Here is a 17,813-nt window from a genome sequence, read left to right on the forward strand (position 1 = left end):
AGAGGTGAAGGTGCAAGGTCTGGTACAAATAGGATGGCAGTATCTATCTGCCTGTGGCTGGCATTTACTGGAGGTGACCCAAGAGCAGAAAGGGTAGTTTGGCTGATTTTGCTGGTAACCACCACCTGGAGCAAACCAGCTGAAGTGTTACTGCTGCTGCCTGCTTTATGGCTATGCAAAGCCTGGAGCCAACAGCTGGCAATCAACTTGTGTTGTTGTTTTTACTTCAAGGAGAGTTTTGCCCATAAATGGACTTGAGCTTTGCACCAACAATATTTTTAGTTAAATTAATCCTGAAAGATGATTATTAGGCGAGGCTTGTGTGTGTGGTGTTGGAGGGGTTGTTTTCTAAGGAAATGCTTCAAGGCATCTTTACTGTGCAGCTCTTTGAGGAACTGCAGCACAGCAAACTAGTATCTACAAAATGAGGAGGGGAAAAGGCAAGGGAAGAAGCAGCCAGTTGTGTCAGATTTTCAAGGAGGTATTTTTTACAGAAGGCAGTTAACACTATGGATGTCTCACAGCTGCTGGTGAGAGGTGCCATGGGCCCGGGACACTGTCACTGTTCTGGCAGAGGTGGCTTCCTCTCCTTTTTGATTCTTCTGGACTGTCAATCTAATTTCTTTTCCATGCAGGAAGAGAAGAAATACGCATGGACATAGGCAAAATGGCCAGCCGTACATCACTAACTGTAGAAGTAAATGACAGGTTCAAATCCCAGGTAGAGCTTGAGGTTCTTTCATAATCCATCTTTGGCCAGGTAGAGGCAACAGGCAGCAAAGGGGTCGTGGCAGTTCCTTCTCCCTTCTAAGCTTTGCCAAGGACAAAAGGAGATTTTCGGGTATCAGTGGGATGCTTTATATCTGAGGGACAAAGTTTTTGAAACTGAAGATAGTAGAAGAAGGAGAAACTTCCGAAGGAGGAAAGGAATATTATGAGGCCTTGTTCAGATTTTGAGTGGATGATGCTGATGAGCAGTTGGAAGAGCTGAAGTTCAAGGAGCTCGGGTGAGAGGGCAGAGGACTCTGTCTCATCAGTGGCTGAGATATTCGGACTGGCGCTTGCATGTCTCGGCAGAGTTTTCTGACTTACGAGCTTGCCTGTCACCGTCACATGCCTTGCCTGGATGCAAATAGAAAGTTCTGCTTTTTTAGGGTAATCATGAGATTTAGTGCAGCTGTGTTTCAAAAGATTCAATATCAAGCGGTCTTAAACATTATGAAAACAACTGGCTGCATTATTTTCTCCCACCCATTTCAATGGAATCAAGTTAGTGATAGGTTTTGGACTTGCACCAGTTTAGCTGAGAGAAAAATTCGCTCTAAGTAGCTAGATCATGTGCGCATACATGCTGTAGCTAATTCATAATATTCTTCCTTTAATGGGTCGAATTGTATTGGAAGCATTGAGGGTTAGGGTGTGAAATGAGGCTAAATTTGGTAGGGTACAATTAAAGGAAATTGCAATGTAACTTTAATTTAGAAGCAATCCTTAACTGAAATAATCAGTTTCCTGACTTTTTCTAGGAAAACGTGTAATATTTTGCAACGAAAGATAACACGTTTGACTGAATAAAACAAAACATAAAAGAAAAAGCCCACTTTGGCAGTAATTAGTGCTCGTGGTGTTGAGTATGTTTCTCGGGACGCTATTGAGTTTGTCTGTCAAGCTTTTCCAAACGACTTCTGCGAGCCAGCATTGCTTCCGCAGGGTTCTCTGCTCAGGTCACAAGGCAGCGTTTCTCACCAGGGCGCTGCTGTTTCCTCTTCCGACTGTAGTAGATTACAGATTATACTGGAACATGTCTGAGAAAAGGTCAGAAACGAGGGTGAAAGTCTTGGAACTGAAGCTGGGAAGCTTTCCATTCTCATCCGGGAAACTTTTTGTATTGAATAAAAAGCAAAGCAAAATAAACCACCACATCCATGACACTTCTGTTTCTCCTGCCATTTTCTGTCTGCCAGTTAGAACGGATTTTATTTCCCTTGCATTATACGATTAGTGAATGTTTAGTTGAGGAATCTTCAGTGTTACACCAAACAGAAATAATGGCCAAACACAGTTCATTTTCTTACAACTCGGCCTCCACATGATTGCATAGCCTCGAGTTACTGCATTTTTATTTACCAAATTAAAGATGTTTATATGTAGTGTTAATGTCAGTAGACTGCGTGGTGCGCTTTGAAATGTAGTTTGTTAAATATTGTAAGATATAAAAGCTAATCAGGTGGGTTTTGAATTTTAATGACACTGCATTACTAAGCTTTTTGTATTGGAGTAATGGAAGAAAAATGAAAAAAATCAACACGGAATCATTTTATTACAAGGCTGAGAGGTGCTCGATGCCACTTCAGTTTTTCATGCAAAGTGTACAGAGAAACTAAAATCCTTATAATCATTACTTTCCTACCAAAAAAACTGTCTGGGCCAGGTCCTCTTTGCCTTGCTCACCAAGAGGGTGGAATTTCTCGATGCGAAAGAGGATCCCACAACGCTTGAACGAGGAGACGCGCCATATACAATCGAAACTGCCAGGGGAAATTTGATGGGTAAAATGATTTCGTTTCAGTTTGGTGGCAAGTTGGTGTGTGCATCCCTTAGGCGTCAGGGTGTGGTTTTGGTTTTAAGCTCGGTTGTGAATTACTGAGATCCCTTTCCATCTGACGGGCTGAGGCTGTTGCCTGCGTGCGGGGCTGGGGTCTGTGGTAGGGATGTGGTAGGGCGAGGTTTGAATTGGGCAAGAAGTGATTTGGTCGCATTCTTGTGGTGCTGTGCGTGGACTAAAGAGAAGGGCAAAGTAAGAGCAGAGCCGTCAGCGGGGCTGCATCAACACAGCTCTTCCAGTGCCCGCCAGAGCCCCTTTGCATAGCGCTGGCCGCACTGTGCCGCGCTCACGGATGAGCTCCTCGGGGCCGGTGGGAATACGTCTGCAGCGCTGCATTTTGATGTATATTTATGGCGTCGGTAGCTGCAAAAATCAGGATGTTTTTCTTCCTCTCTTCTCGAAGATGGTCTCTGACAGTAGTGCCCCGAAGTACTCCCTTCGAACGCTGACCGATTTGAAACCTGGCCTGCGTTCATCAAGGCTCTGGGTTGATCGGAAGACGACAAGTTTACTCTATTAATTGCTTTCAGTTATTGAATGTTTTTGTACAGTGTTACAAGCTAGCAAGTCTAGCATGTTTTCCCCTAAGCGTAGCTTTCCTTTCATATCCAAAAATGTATTTTGAAAACTTAGAAATGTGTGATTTGACCAAATGTTTCAATCTTGCGTTCACGCCTTAAGAGTATTTTATCGGTTTAACCATAACCGTAAACAAAATAATCATAAATAAAAATGGCAGCCATCAGTAACTTAGCGTTGCGATGGCGAAGGTCCCTGGACAGCGGCGAGGGACCCTTCGGCATCGCTGACGGGCGGGAGGTGTCGCCGGGGGCCGGGCCGTGGTGAGGAGGGTGGGGGCGAGGCCGAAGCCGCGGGGACACGGGCCCGGCCGGGCCTTACCTGGGAGCCGCTCCTGATGTCTTTTCCACAGATGTCCAGCTTTGTCAAAAACCAGTAAATCTTGTGAAGTTTATTTTCCTTATAGCATCTGTGTTTTATAATGGTGCTTTTAATTTGTTTTTTCTTTGTCTGCTGGGATTCCTGTTGTCCGGCACTTTCAGGCCTCCCTTTTTTCCTCGGTGGAAGTGAGTCTGTTAATGATGGCTGGCTTGGGAATACACCCCGGCCAGGCCGGCACGGCAGCCGCTCCCTCCGCCTGACAACAAAGCCCATTGTTGTTTTCTTTCTTCACTTTTATCCTCAACTTAAGCCATTTTTCCTTTGAGTATTGGTGGAATAAAATGTCTGGAAAAGCGTGGCTCGGATTTTGGGTGGATGATATGATGGCGGTTTTGTTGCGGACTTTCAGCAAAGAGGTACGAAGGCAGAACTGGCTGATCGGTTGTCTCAGCAGGCAACGTTTATGCGATACAACGCTGCGCTTGTAAATAAACTTCTGCTGTCAGACTACCAGAGCCACGGCATCCTCGGCCTTTTGCAAGTCCCGTAGTAAAATTAATGAGAGATTTACCAGCAGCTTAAATTGAGACATAAGACTTCTTTTTTTCCTCAGGTTTTCTCCCATGGAAGTCTAAAAGGCTGCATTAGGATTAACTGTAGGAGTTTTTTTGACTTGGGTTTAGCTATGATCAGGAATTTGGACCTTGAGTCTGTAAGATTTCAGTGAAAATAATGCAAGCGTGTCCTGAGCTGTGGCCCAAGCTGGAGAGGGAGGGCAGGCAAATGGGAGGATGCATATGGGGAAAATAAACCTTACCCTAAACTGGCTTTAATGTATTCCGTGCACAGCTCTTGAACTGTCGTCTGAAAATCTTTTTCGTGGCAGCCCGTGGAAAGACAGATACTTGACCAAAAGGACTTGCCTTGCACGGGGTACTGAGTGCCGTTAAGCTCACACTCTGGGCAATTACCAAGGGAAGGTGCCTCGTTGCTCGGGATGCTCTGCTGGAAGTGTTCAGACTGATTCTTGAGAGGGCATGTTTGCCATGAAATTGTGATGATGACGATTGATTTTCTCCAAATTAATTGCAATAGAAGGTATTCCTTGAATAGTCAATAGGATGTGATTTGTGTGTAGCTGTCTGCATACAACCAAGCTAGCATCTAAAGTTAAATTGTCAGTGCTAAGTGAAGCTACTCTATTTGAAGCTATAATTCCAGGGTTTTATTCTTTATTAATATATATATGTCCTTACAAGAATGAATATATACTGTCCACATGTGGCAGGGTAATTTGAGTACAGGATTCTGCTGTATGAAAAATTTTTGATATTTCTAGCGACTTAAACTTTGGCTTATTTGTTGCTTGTCCTTTGACAGTGAATCAACAACTGCTTGAGCTGTAAAAATAATGTTGATGCTTGACTGCATTCTTTGTGTTCTTTTGGCCTGATACAGCAGTCCTGTGCACACACAACTCCCATTTACTGCAGGAGGGGTTTCCTACTTCGAAGGGCTGGAGGAATGGAGAGTAACTTTATCAAATTTCTGGATGGGTACAACAGCACACTATAAGATTATGAGGTTTTAGAATGACTTATTAAACATAATGTGTGACACTGTTTTGTTCCAATGAAATTCAGAATGCACAATACAGCTTTTGCTGAACGCTTAGGAAGGGAACAGCCCTAGTCATAAGAGTGCATTTACTGGATCCCCAAGGCTATGCAGTTAAGATGACAAGCATGTACCTCTCTGATAGGTCTGAGGCAACATACAATGAAGATGTGACAGTACAGAACATTTCCATCATAAAAATAGCTAAAAATAATTCAGTGAAAACGAAAGCAAATATTTTTACTTTTTCTATTAGGCACAATTTTCTTTAACCTTACTCATCCGCACCATCTTAATATTATTGTAGTCAGATTTTCAAGGAAAACTTTACTGTCAGAATTAATTAGTCTCCATTTTGTACATTCCAACTTGTAATTTTTGACTTGCCTCACTTTTAATTATAATTATTTGCAGGTAAGCAACTGAATGTTGCTGCAGAAAATATAGATTGGCAGGCAATAGTCATTGGGATATACGTTAGATATTTACAGCTTTTCCATTTGTCATAGCTGAATTTTTTTATCAGTGTGTGTGCTGTGAAGTGCTGTGCATTATGAGCTTTGGTTTAGTTAATTTTTATTGGCATTTGTATACATCAGATTAAGCTATACATTTAAAAATGAAATGCTTGACCTCTTTTTTCAAAGAATCATCATCTTAGATTTTGGTCCCATTCAGCATCTCTTTTACACATTTTCAGTTCTCTCTGTATAGTTTAGTGATTTTTTTTGTTTACTTTGTGTTTTGTTTTCTTATGTGTGAGCCTAAAAATTTGTAGGATGTTGTTGCTACAATTAATAAAAAAACTCCTAAGTGTTGACTTATTCCTGCAATTTTCTGAGTGTCCTTAACTGCTTTGGGATTCCTCAACTTGTGTGAAAATAAAGCAGCTCATCCTTGTGTAGGAAGGACGTCGTTTCTCTGCATGCAAATATTCTATTGGATCAACTGAAGGTTTTGCATATGGAAAACTACACGATGTTGGGAGTGGAGGGCACTGAGTAATTAAATGTGCCTTGAGAGAGAAAGGACTGTTACAGGTTCAGTAGTTCATAGTTAATCATTATATTCCTAACAAGTAACAGAAAACAAATTACAGACATTTGGAGCCCGCTCTGTAGATACCGTCGCTGTTTGCTGTGTAGCGTGCAGTTGCTCGTGATGAATATAGGAGAGCGAAACACTTTCAGAGAGGCCTTGATTACATGCAACAGTAACTAATTAGACAATAATGCAGAAAACTATTCATACTCCTTTTTACAAGAACCAAGAATGCATTGTGAAACTAATCTTAAAAAAATTAATTGCATCTCAGTCTTAATTTAAAACTGAGCTGGGTTTTTTTTTTCCCTTTCCTGTTTCTTTTTATTTCAAGTTGGTGCAGGAAAATTGCTATTAATGAAATCTGCTCTCTGAGACTTCAATAGGCTTCTTATTCATTAAAGCCTTGCTATTTCTCTTAAAATGTATTGACCGATGTTCAGGCCAGATACTTAACACAAAATACACTTTGTAATTTCATTATTTTTGTTATTCTGCTTTTCTAAGATGCAGAGGTCTATGGACTTTGTAGAAAAAACAAATAAAACCCCTAAGCTTACAGTTATATAGTATTAAAAGAAGGGTAAAGGAAGCATTGAGTGTCTTTAGGATGATGAGACATTCATTAAGATTTTTTCCGCCTTCCTTTTCCTATTTTCAATCCATCTGAAGTACTATTAAAGCTTTTCAGGCAGCTTCCTGTGAGAAACCCTTTTCTGTGCTGTTTTTCTTCCTTGAAAAAAGGTGGCTGCTCTTCAGTCAGATTGTATGGATTTGGCCTGGGATTTGTATAATATCTATGTAGAATGCCTCGGTTGTTTAGGAACCTAATTCCCAATATGGCTCCCTTTTGATTAAGAACAAAGCCAGCATTTCACAGCATTATAGGAACACAGAAAAACAAGTTAATGATCTAAACCTTTTAATTCATGGTTGCTTGTCTATTTAAAGTACTTTTCGTTCTGTTATAAACAGACTGGCCCCTTTTTTGTTTAACTTCTTTCTTTGGTTTCTTCACATTTCTTTCTTTACTGTCCATGAAATTTGTAGCTAGTTTCCTTTTCTAACTGAAGAATGAAAGGTTGTGACTACAGAATGATGCGGAAAGTAAGAAAGCGTATCTAAACTGGGCATATATCCAGCACAGACCTCTTTGAAACAAGCTAAATTTAGGGTGGTTGGGATTTTTTTGTTATGTTTTCCCCTTCCCTTTTTTGAGTACCTACGTTTTGTTTTCTTCTTCTTTTTTGAATTAATATAAAGTTTGTTACTTTTTTGATACTTTCTTGATCTTTACATGTAGTTTGGCATGGCTTTATTTTGTATAGTTACTTGTTATTTTCTTCCCGTCTTAGTTCAGCAGATTACTATTATGCGTGCCTTTATCCGTAGAGACAACAAAAGCGACCTTTTCAGGACTTTCAATTACCAACACTGTATGTGGTACTCTAGGAAAATAGTTCCCTTCTAGAATATTCTTCCCTCCCCCCCCTGTAGAGAATTGGTATCCAGAGTTGGTTCTTCAAACTGAACTCAAAAACATTTTGGTGACCAAAACTGTCAGGCAAGCAGCAGGAATAATTTCCTTTCCATGGAAGGGGACCTTATTCCCATATATAAAAATAAATATTTGCTGCTTCCATTGTCATTTATTTTTTACCTGAAATGAAGATGAATTTTTAGATCTGTTTTTGCTTACAATAGGAGCTCATTATTTCTTTTTTTTCTTTTCTTTTTTTTTTCCTTTTTTTTTTTTCTTTTTTTTTGGCAATGGCTTATTTCAGGCAGTTGTTAGAAATGATAAATGAAGAAAAAATTCCAATAATGTGTTTTATTACGTCTCTATCCCATCAAGGTAAATTGAACAGCCAAGACACTTACAATAACTTCACAAACAATAATCCTGGGAACCCTCGACTCCTGCCTCTTCCAAGTTTGACTGTGGTGTTGCCTCTTGCTCAAATCAAACAGCCAATGACATTAGGGACCATCACCAAACGCACAGGGTAAGTGTATCTGCACGAACCTTTCTTAACGTTGTTATTTATGATTAATATGGAAATAATTTGTGTTACTAGTGATACTTAGTTTTATTCCTTATTTTAATTTCAGTGTGTGTAATTTAATGGCAACAGAAGGGGGGTGGGGGAAAGAGGAGACAAGAAAAGAAAACCACCATCAGATAAGTAAACAAACGTGAAAACAAATCTCTAAAAATTCAGGAGTGTTCATTTGGGTGGGTCATTTTCTTGCAGTCTACCATATGGGAAATACTGTATGCTGACATCAGGAGAAGTTTCACACCAGGAATTGGTATGAAACATAAGTGGAGCTGTATTCAATCAGAATAAGTTATGGTTTTACTTTTTTTTTTTTAAAGTTTATTTGTTTTGATTTCCAAACTTTTCAAGCAGAAATGGTTTTTGACTATCAGAAATGGAAAGACAGTAAGCCAGGTGGAGGATAAAGAGAAAACTTAATCCTGCTGTTTTCTTGTCCTTATTTTTCCTCTGAAGTGCCTGTTCTGTACTATGAAATTCACGTGTGGACTTTCATTCCAGAGCCAACTGCACTTTGGTACTTCTCACTGTGCCGTGATAAACCACTTCAAAATATTTGTTGAGAAAAGCTCTACTAAATATATGTACGTTATAATTGCTAAGAAGATTTTGTGAGCTTCATAAACTGTAACAATTTTTAAGTTAATTGATACTGTTCAACAGCTGATACTTTTCTCTTGCTAAATTTCAAATCTTCAGGTTTTGCAATTAATACACAAAGCTAGTGGGTGATTATTATATTTTTTTTCCCCTCTCACTTTTTGGTTGTTCAAATCCCTGAATATTTTCTAGTTAAAAGTCTGATTGATCCATTAATTTACAGATTGCTTTTATACTTTTAAGAAAAGCAGATCACGTATGGCATGTGGTTGGACAAAACAATTGAGAGTCCTACTGGTTCATAACATTTTCCTGCATTTTGGCAGATGGGTGCAGGCACTGTCTTGCTTGCTTCAGTGGTTTCTTGCTCAAACCCCGATAGTGAGGTGCATTTTACCTTGTGTTTCGTGAACCGGGAATTATTTTTCAGGCAAGAGCTCGCAGATATTCCCTCTCTCCCTGAGTAATTCCCATATTCAGTGCTTGAGTGTTCAGAACATCTGTAAAATCTGTTATTGTTTGTTTAGTGCACTAAATATGCATGATAAGGTTCTCAAGCTTACATACGTATGCACATATATACACGTGTATCTCTATATATGTCTATCTAACAATCCAGTCCTGCTCTCGCTGCTGTAAACAGCAATTTCAGTAGGCTTCTTGAGCCAAATCATGAACTACGAACACGCAATTGCCCTAAGCGCAGAGGCTGTTTGCAGATAAGTTCCTGAACTTCACAGATAATTGTAAATGGGACTTACGAAACAGTAAAGAAACAGTACAAGGGTAATGTTGTGGTTTAACTTCTTCCACACATACATTTCAGTTGCTTATTTTTGCTTTTTTTTCCTGCTTACAATTTAAACACAGGCAAGGGAAATAGATTCTGCTAGCAATCAGGTGAATTTTGGAAGTATAGAGAGGTGTGATCTTGGATGAGGACAGGAAGGGAGGTAGGATCAGAGAGAGGTTGGTGTGCATGGAGATAAGCAGGCAGTTAGAGTTCCTGAAAGAGGGAAAAAGGTCACTTGAAGAGTACAGTCAGAGAAGGACAGAAATGTGATTCTGGGCTCAGTTGGTAGCCTCCTAGAAATGGAACAGACACTTAGAACTAGGTGGGACAAGACATGGGTGGAAAGAAAATAAAAAGCCATCTGGGGGTCTGCCGGGGGGAAGGTAGGGTGATAGGAGCAATGGTGAGGATGATGGTTTACAACAGTAATTCATGCAGTGGCCTTTACAAAGGCTGTTTCCTTAATGCTGTGGTGATACCAGCAAGCTTTTCCAGAACTATTGCAAACGTAATAGATCTACATTATTTTATTTAATGTTTTATTCTTAAATATCTTAAACATATTCAGGGAGTGTTTATGTTCATAGTTTTCTTTTAAGTAAATTTTACTATTCACAAACTGTCCTTGTCCCATTATTTTGTATAATTTTTAAAACTAATTAAATTTCAAAATATTCAGTGAGGCTTATGTAAGGGGGTAAAACAACAGTCATGGGAAATACCCTGCTGTGTAAATAGAGTTTTCATGAATGAGGATCATAATTTTCAGCGAAGCCGGTGTAGATGTGTAACGCTAAGCCGAGAGCTTCCTTCATTTGTTCTGCATCCAAAATATTTGATGAAAGTACACAAAATTAACATGAAAAGCTGTATTTATAAAGCAGGGATTTAAGAGGAATGCCTAGGATCCAAGAAGCCTGGCATGCCTAAAATGACCAAATTGAGACAGCAGCTTTAACTTAAACCTCCAGGGGGCAAAGCGTGTGTTTAACATATTTAACATCTGCCCTCATATTTCTAGAAACACATAGCAATGTAAGTCTGTACAGTGTAATATTTAGACAGGACAGGGACCATCTGCCTCGCTCTGAGAAGTGTAGGAGGCATGTATTACTGCAAATGGCAAAAGACAGATGTATTTACACCTACATGGTCAGCACCTTTAAGCACTGCTCCGAGGAAACAAGGCTCTTCTTTGGGAGCAGCTGCTTAACCTTGTGATTGTGCAGTGATCAGAGAAGGAGACAAGCTCGCTATCAGTTGGATTTTACAGTGGCTGTTCAGTGGCCCTCAAAGCAGATTCCTCTTCTGTTGTTGCTACTTCTAAAGAATTAAAAATTTAACCTGTTGCAGTACATTTCTAAAAGTAAAAAGCAAAACTAAAGGAATACGGCATAATTAGCAGTTCTGGATTTGTCCGTTTCTTTTGCTTTTAACGTATGAAAAGCTTCTTTAATACTAGACATCTTAATTAAGTTTTGTAGATTTTATTAATCAAAAAGTCCAGTTGGGTTTTTTCTGCTAGTATCCAAGACGGAAAAATATTTTTCAGGTACTGAAAGGACTGATCGGTGCTCTAAATATCATCTCTCTCAAGCAGAGCTGCAAAGCATGTCGTTTTGCTTGACAAGCGGAATGGCAGTAAATTTTTTAAAAGTGTTCACAGTAGCCCTATGGGAATGAAAGACCAGAATCTGGAGTTGTGTCATTACTGAGCTGTTCATCACAGGTGCTTTTTTTTTCTCATGCAAACTTGTGGGTCTTGGAACATTTTCTGATCAGTCATTAAACTCTCTTATTCTGAGTACAATTTACGTTCTCAGCACTAAGTATCTCAGAGCATTACCTCCCTTCTTGCCATCATTATTGTTTCCTTGTTCCCTGCCCTCTGTTTTTCCCTTGCTTTTTCAAGTCTCTCATTGTAATTTCTGCACCTTCACGAAGCACTTAATTTTTGTCCCTATATTTTGTCATCCCATTGACTCGCTTTCCTGTAGTTTGTACTGTCAGCACATTCTGAGGAGCAGATAGGCTTTCCCAAAGGGGCTCTATTCTTAATGAGTAGGGAAGCATCTTATGTTTTAAAGATTAGGGGGATGTGAGACAGTAAAAGAGCTAGATTTAATAAGTCTTTATATATCTGTGCCTCAGTTTCCCTCTCAAAATTTTAATAGTAATGCTGAATTCCTTCTCAAGTCTGGTGAATGGGTTAATTCATTGCTCATTTACAAAGAGCTTACAGATTTGAAAGGGGAAGAACGGTATGATCCATCTCATGCTTTTCTATAAAAGGCAGTGAATCAGAATATGTTAGAAGACAGCTTTGTGCTTTGCAATAGCTTTATAAGTGTTCCTTGTGTTTGTGGAATGAGTTGTAGTTAGTTTCCAGTTTGTAAGAATGTGGGGACACAGATGAGCTGTAATAGGAAGGAGGGAAATGAAAGATGCAATAATTGCCCCAAAAGAAAAACTGTTGTAAAAGTTGGCTTCTTTGACAGCAGCATTTATTTTAACTTTCTCAGGGGATATGGTCATTATATTTGTATCATACTTCATTCTCAAATTCATTATAGCTTTAGTGAAACACCAGGATGTAACCTGCATTAGTTGGGTCTTGTCAAAACAGAGACATCCAATGTACCTTACAGGAAAAGGAATAAGCCTTACTTTTTTTCCATCCGAAAGATTTAGATAGTGTGTTTTTAAACATGAAACTCTATCCGTTCTTCATCCCATCCCTCATTCCACCCCAAATAAGGAAGGGGAAAAGCAGGTAAAATGTCTGATGCAATTTTATCATTTTAGTGTTTCCCATTGCTTATATTATATGTACTGAAAATCGCTGATAGCCATTTATTTTGTTTTGACTCAGAGAGCTTAATTTATCCCAGGTTCTACTACTGAAGCAAACAAAAATAAGGAGTGCAAAGTCATGATGTCATGATACAATTAAGTAGGAAAAAGTAACTAAAAAAGTCAAGGGAAAAAAAAAGTAAAGCTAAAGAATTCAGTACCATAGATCAGCTTTCCTGCATGGTAAAGGCAGACATTCTCTTTCTGGCACATTTCTCAGACATTTTTTGTGTCACCTTTAGCTTTTATTATACATTTTGGTAGTAAAGCAACTATTGTAATGGTTTGTAATTGATATGAAATACAGTTATTTGCACTTTCACTATTTATGAAAGGATTCTCTCTATGGCAAGATATAGCGATGAGGGTTAGAATAAGTGGGTGTTGCACAGCTTATTAAAAGCTTAAATAGTTTTTAATAAACACGATAATACAAAATCAAAGAATGTTTCAGTTTTCAATTTGCTAAAACTCAGAATCAGATAAGAAATTAAGAAAACTCTGGTGGAATTTTGAATCATAAATCATCTTCATTCAATAATTTTCCTTTGGAATTTCTGACTAGCTATGAGAACGGGGAGCCTTAGTGAGTTTTTTTGCCTTGGCATTGCTCCGTTACTGTCACCGAGCGTAGCCATCTGGTGCTGTCTTTTCAAGGTTGGGTTATCCTGTAATTTGTACATTCTTTCTCTCTCTCAATTAGCATACCATCCATATTATGTGAAGGAAATAGTGAAAAACAATTGCTTATGTAAATATCATAGAGAAAAAAAAGGTCATCTTAAAAAATTAAGTCTCGTGAACAGAAAGGAAACGCTAAGTTGTCTCTCTCACACTTAAGGCTTTTTATTAAGACTCTACTGTAGTCTTTTGAAGAGTAATTACAAGATTTTGTATCCATGTTAAAAACAAACAAACAAACAAAACCTTCCATTGAAGCATGTATCCACCTGGGTCAATTTGTAATTAAAACAGAGAGAATTTGTTAATTTGCAAGTATAATCAGGTCAACATAGGACGTTGTGCAAAAAAAACCCCTATGTTATCTTCTACAATGTTCTAATGAGCTCAGCTAAATCTCATTTACCTGCTTTTTGCAGACAGAGAAACTGAGGCAGAGAGGAAAAAAAATACTTGCCAAAACGTCCAGGATCATAATTTAGAAATTCTAAGCTCCCAGTCAGATTCGACCACTCTTCAATGGCTCTTCAGATTTACACTAGATACATTCTAGGTTTTAAGTTATATTGACTATGGGTTATGCAGAAGACTTAGCTTTCCATTAAATATTTAAACACTGCAATAGTGCTGGGCTGATCTTCTGGTGAGCCATTAGAATGGTCTTCGACTCAGGGACTGAATGTGTTGACTGTATAGGAGATCATACAATTCATACAGTTCATACAATTTAATTGGGTTTTATCATTATTCAAAGCTGATATATTATGTCTAGAAAGGCAGCTGGTTCTACCAAATGAGCTCTCTCCCTCAAAGTGTTAATCTGTTGGCCTGTATTACTAATAAAAATTAGGGGTATTTTTCTGCAATATTCTGTTCTTTATTGGATTTTTACATCTTTGCATGTCGAAGAATATATGTCTTAGATTTGTCCCTTCACCTAAATGGTTTTTTAAGAGGATGTCTTCACTCATTGATGTTGTGCTCGTGTCAAATTTAGTTCACAGAATTCTTTTATATCAGGCTGGTATCCTTTTATTTGTGTAGGCATACGGCTGAGTGCTTTATACATCTTTCTATGATAGACCTTTTCTGTTAGTTCGTTGCCTGAAAATATTTCACTTGTTTCAAGTAGCCAGAATTTCTCGCTGAGTCAGAGTATAAAAAGTAAAATGACACATTGGCATTTACGAAATCAATTATTTAGCAATTTTGTGGATGATGTTACATCCCAAATGAGAATCAAAGAAACCCTGACCGTGTGAGTGGCTCTAAATTTACCTCCTGTTCCTCCTTTTCAGATTTTATGCAAATGTCAGTATGGCGATGGCTTTTTCAAGGGTGATGTAAAGAACAAGGGAGATATCCATTAAAAATTCACTAAAATTAATGGTGTGTGATACCACTTTAAAAACTATAGGCTGTGCAAAATACTTGAACAACAACAACAAAAAAAACATGGTGTAGATAAATTGTCGAGTGGCCAAAAACATTAAGCTCTATATCAGGTGATTTTTAACATCAAATACATTTGAAATAAGTTAGGGTTCTCTTTCCTGCATTCCATGCAAGCTTGTAATTGGGGAATAAGATTGCTGTGTCATACAGTTGCTAAAGATTTTTAATGTAATAGTGTGTTTCTGTCCTAGGAAAAGGGCTGAGTAATTTTCTCTAAAAGGTTGTGCTTGTACTTGTTGTCATTTTTACTTAGGACTTGCCTTCTTTCATTTGTAAATTGTAAAGTCTGCAAAACCGTCCCACTCAGACCTTCAGTGTTTCATGGAAAACACCCACATATTTGTTGCTTTTGGTGCTAATTTACTTTTTCTATTAGTTTTGACTTTACTGTCTGTTTAAGGCTCTTGACTGCTTTTGCCTCAGATTTGTCAGGAGATTTCAGGAAGGAGACCTAAACTGTGTCCAACTTGAATTATAACGTTAAAGCCTGCTTGCAGCTGATGCGTTACGTTTGTCACAGCAGTTGTGCATGAAGAGCCTGCCCCGTCAGCTCCTGCTTCTGTGGGTGGCTGCGTTGTCAGCGGGACTGTTCACGTGAGCAGTTATGTTTGTGAGCATCAGCATGCCGGTTACGTTAGAGGTCTACATCTCTTTCAGGGCATCATGAATGGTTATAAAGAATTATTTTGTTTACCTTCTGCATAAATCTTAATAGCATGATATACAGTGTACTTGTTGGTAATTGAGTTTTCATCTAATTTCTGTGCATTTTTCCCCTTCACGTGAAGACCTTACCTGTTTGGAGCAGGATGTTTTTCCATAAAAGCTCCATGGTGAGTTCCCAGTTCAAACCCAGCATGCCTATAATTCATTTGCTGTCCTCACTGAAAATAACTCTGTGCTTAGACTTTTTAATTTTGGATTAATTTTTTTTTAATTTGTTTACTTGCATGGCTGATCCATAGGTGGAAGCACTGCATAATTTCACTTTTAAACTATGGATGCGTGTTCACCATCAAGCATTGTCAAAGAAATGCATTCACTTTTTTTTCTTTTTTACCTTTGAGACGGCATTTGATTTTTAAGTAGCAGAGAAGTTGAAAAAATAAATTATTTCCCAGTGGGAAAAAATGATTGCAATATCTTTCCAAAACAAGCCTCTTTTTTTTTCTATATAGTTTCCTTTATTATTGTAGCACTAAGTTGCTTACAGACAGAAAACATCAATGATGACCTCTCAAAAATAAGCCAGATTAGCAGTGAGTAGACAGTAAAGTACTGCAGTAAGAGAGATGAAGCAAATAAAATGGGCACTGCAAAACAAAAAAAGAAATTTATCACACTTGAGGGAAAAAAAAAGTTCCATTAAAATCAGGATTTTTGAAATAATAAGGGGTTTTGGTTTTAATATGTAAAATTGCAGCATGTTACAAAAATACAGACAGAAGAAAAAACAAGTTTTAACAAGTTTCCCTGTGTTGGAGCTTGGTTCAGTATTCATACAGTGCTACATAACCTCCAGTCACCTTTTCATAACGGGATGGGGGTTAGGTGGTTGAAGTTTTAGGCAACAAGAATGGAAGAAGTTTGAACATCTTACAACTTTCTAAGAAAATTTAGAAACTTTCAGCTAGGAGTTTTTTGGGTTTGTTTTGGTTTGTTTTTTTTTTTTTTTTTAAGTTTAGCTACGGATACTTGCTAGCTTATATCTATCAGTATCTGTTAGAGTATTTGTATGTGGCTCTTGTTCCTACTACTAGAAGTTTGTTCCACATATATCACCCCCTTATGTCTCTGTAAAAATACTGTCTTCAGCAGAAAGAACTTCTTAAGAGCTTCATAAGGATACAGAGTTCTTAAGAGAGTGGCAGAGGACAGCAGATGAGGGATAGGGGAGCTATACCAAAGACAGGAAAAGCAAAGGCACTAAATATGACACTAAAGGAAAGGTGACATTGCCTTATTCCTAGAGAATATCTGGTTATTGAAGTAGTCTTCCTAAGAACCATTTCTAAATGCAGTTTACGATGCACCTAAGTATTTCGTCTGATGGTGACCTAAGAACTGAAAAGGCTCTGGAAGAAGACTTTTGAAAGTGGATTGTCTTAGCAAATGGATGTTTCAGTCACCCCCTGCATGAAGCAGCAGAGACGCTTGTCAGCCAGAAATGATTTTAGATTGAGGCAAGATTAAAAGACCTAGATTAAAGAGGGGAATATATGAAATAGACTCAAAAATTGTTGCCTGTCTTTCACAAGACTCTTTTGTGGTTTGTTTAATGCCAGTGCTAGCTCAAAAATATGGTCTTTACTAGCCTACAGAGAAATTAGGATAAAAAACACACTTTGGGTGGGGGAAGAAATCATGTTGTTTCCATTAAGGTCTTAATGAGACCTAAAATTATGTAAACAAAATGAATGGAGATTTGACAGCTTACTGCCTGGCGAATAAAGGCGCCTATCATTTCTTTTCTTGCTTTTTCTTGCTTTATTCATGATTTGACAACTGGAAACATGTCTTTGTTTTCTTGTTTTAGGCACAATGATAGATTAATTAAAATTTATGTATTTTGAGACAGATAAGCTTTTTCAGTAATTTTATGTGTAATTGCAAATTTCATGCAGTATTTTTCTCCTGATACTTTTGTTGCTGCTTTTGTAGTCTAGATGAAACTTTTACCTTCAAATTCATATGTTTCCATTTCAGTGGGTTTAGCTGTGGAGTTGTGGATAAGTGCTTTTGTTTTTATGAATCTGATGCATTTGAAGCCTATTCGTTGGGAATATAAAACCAATGTGATTCTCAATCTTTGCAGACTCTTACTATTTCAGTGATAATATTTGAATTTGTAAAGCAGTTCCTTCATACCATATATATGCAATTTATTTATTTTTTTAAAGTCATGGCACTTTTTTGACTATGAACTTAAAGACAAATTTAAGAGCCGGCAGTATTTTATGAGGCATAAAGCTCTCTGAGGAACACTCCATCGCTGTACTGTGTAGCCTCTGGTTTTCATGATTGCCTGTGGTTCTCAAAATATTTTAATAGTATTAATACTTATTAATTGTTTCTTAGATAAAGTAGAAAAATAAATAATAATAAAAAATGAAAACTAGTTAAAATACCATTGTTAGTTATGATTTTTATAAGGAACTAATACAATACATTTCCAGAGATTATGGCAGTTTGATTTGTTACAAAAGTC

At 38.0% G+C, this 17,813-nt stretch overlaps 1 protein-coding gene across 14 annotated transcripts in view; it reads left to right on the forward strand.

Annotated features, from left to right (window-relative positions):
• Nucleotides 1–17,813, forward strand: part of BCAS3 (BCAS3 microtubule associated cell migration factor) — a 373,812-nt gene that overhangs the window by 129,958 nt on the left and 226,041 nt on the right. For 11 of the 14 annotated variants that reach the window (XM_075168423.1, XM_075168422.1, XM_075168417.1 and 8 more), the window contains 2 exons: nt 8,019–8,169; nt 15,394–15,438. In XM_075168423.1, the coding sequence (XP_075024524.1) occupies nt 8,019–8,169; nt 15,394–15,438 (196 nt within the window). The remainder of the gene's footprint in view (nt 1–8,018; nt 8,170–15,393; nt 15,439–17,813) is intronic. The other 3 variants (XM_075168424.1, XM_075168418.1, XM_075168421.1) reach the window with 1 other exon arrangement.

This window comes from Calonectris borealis, chromosome 19, assembly GCF_964195595.1.
Source record: "Calonectris borealis chromosome 19, bCalBor7.hap1.2, whole genome shotgun sequence".
In the NCBI taxonomy this organism is placed as follows: domain Eukaryota; kingdom Metazoa; phylum Chordata; class Aves; order Procellariiformes; family Procellariidae; genus Calonectris; species Calonectris borealis.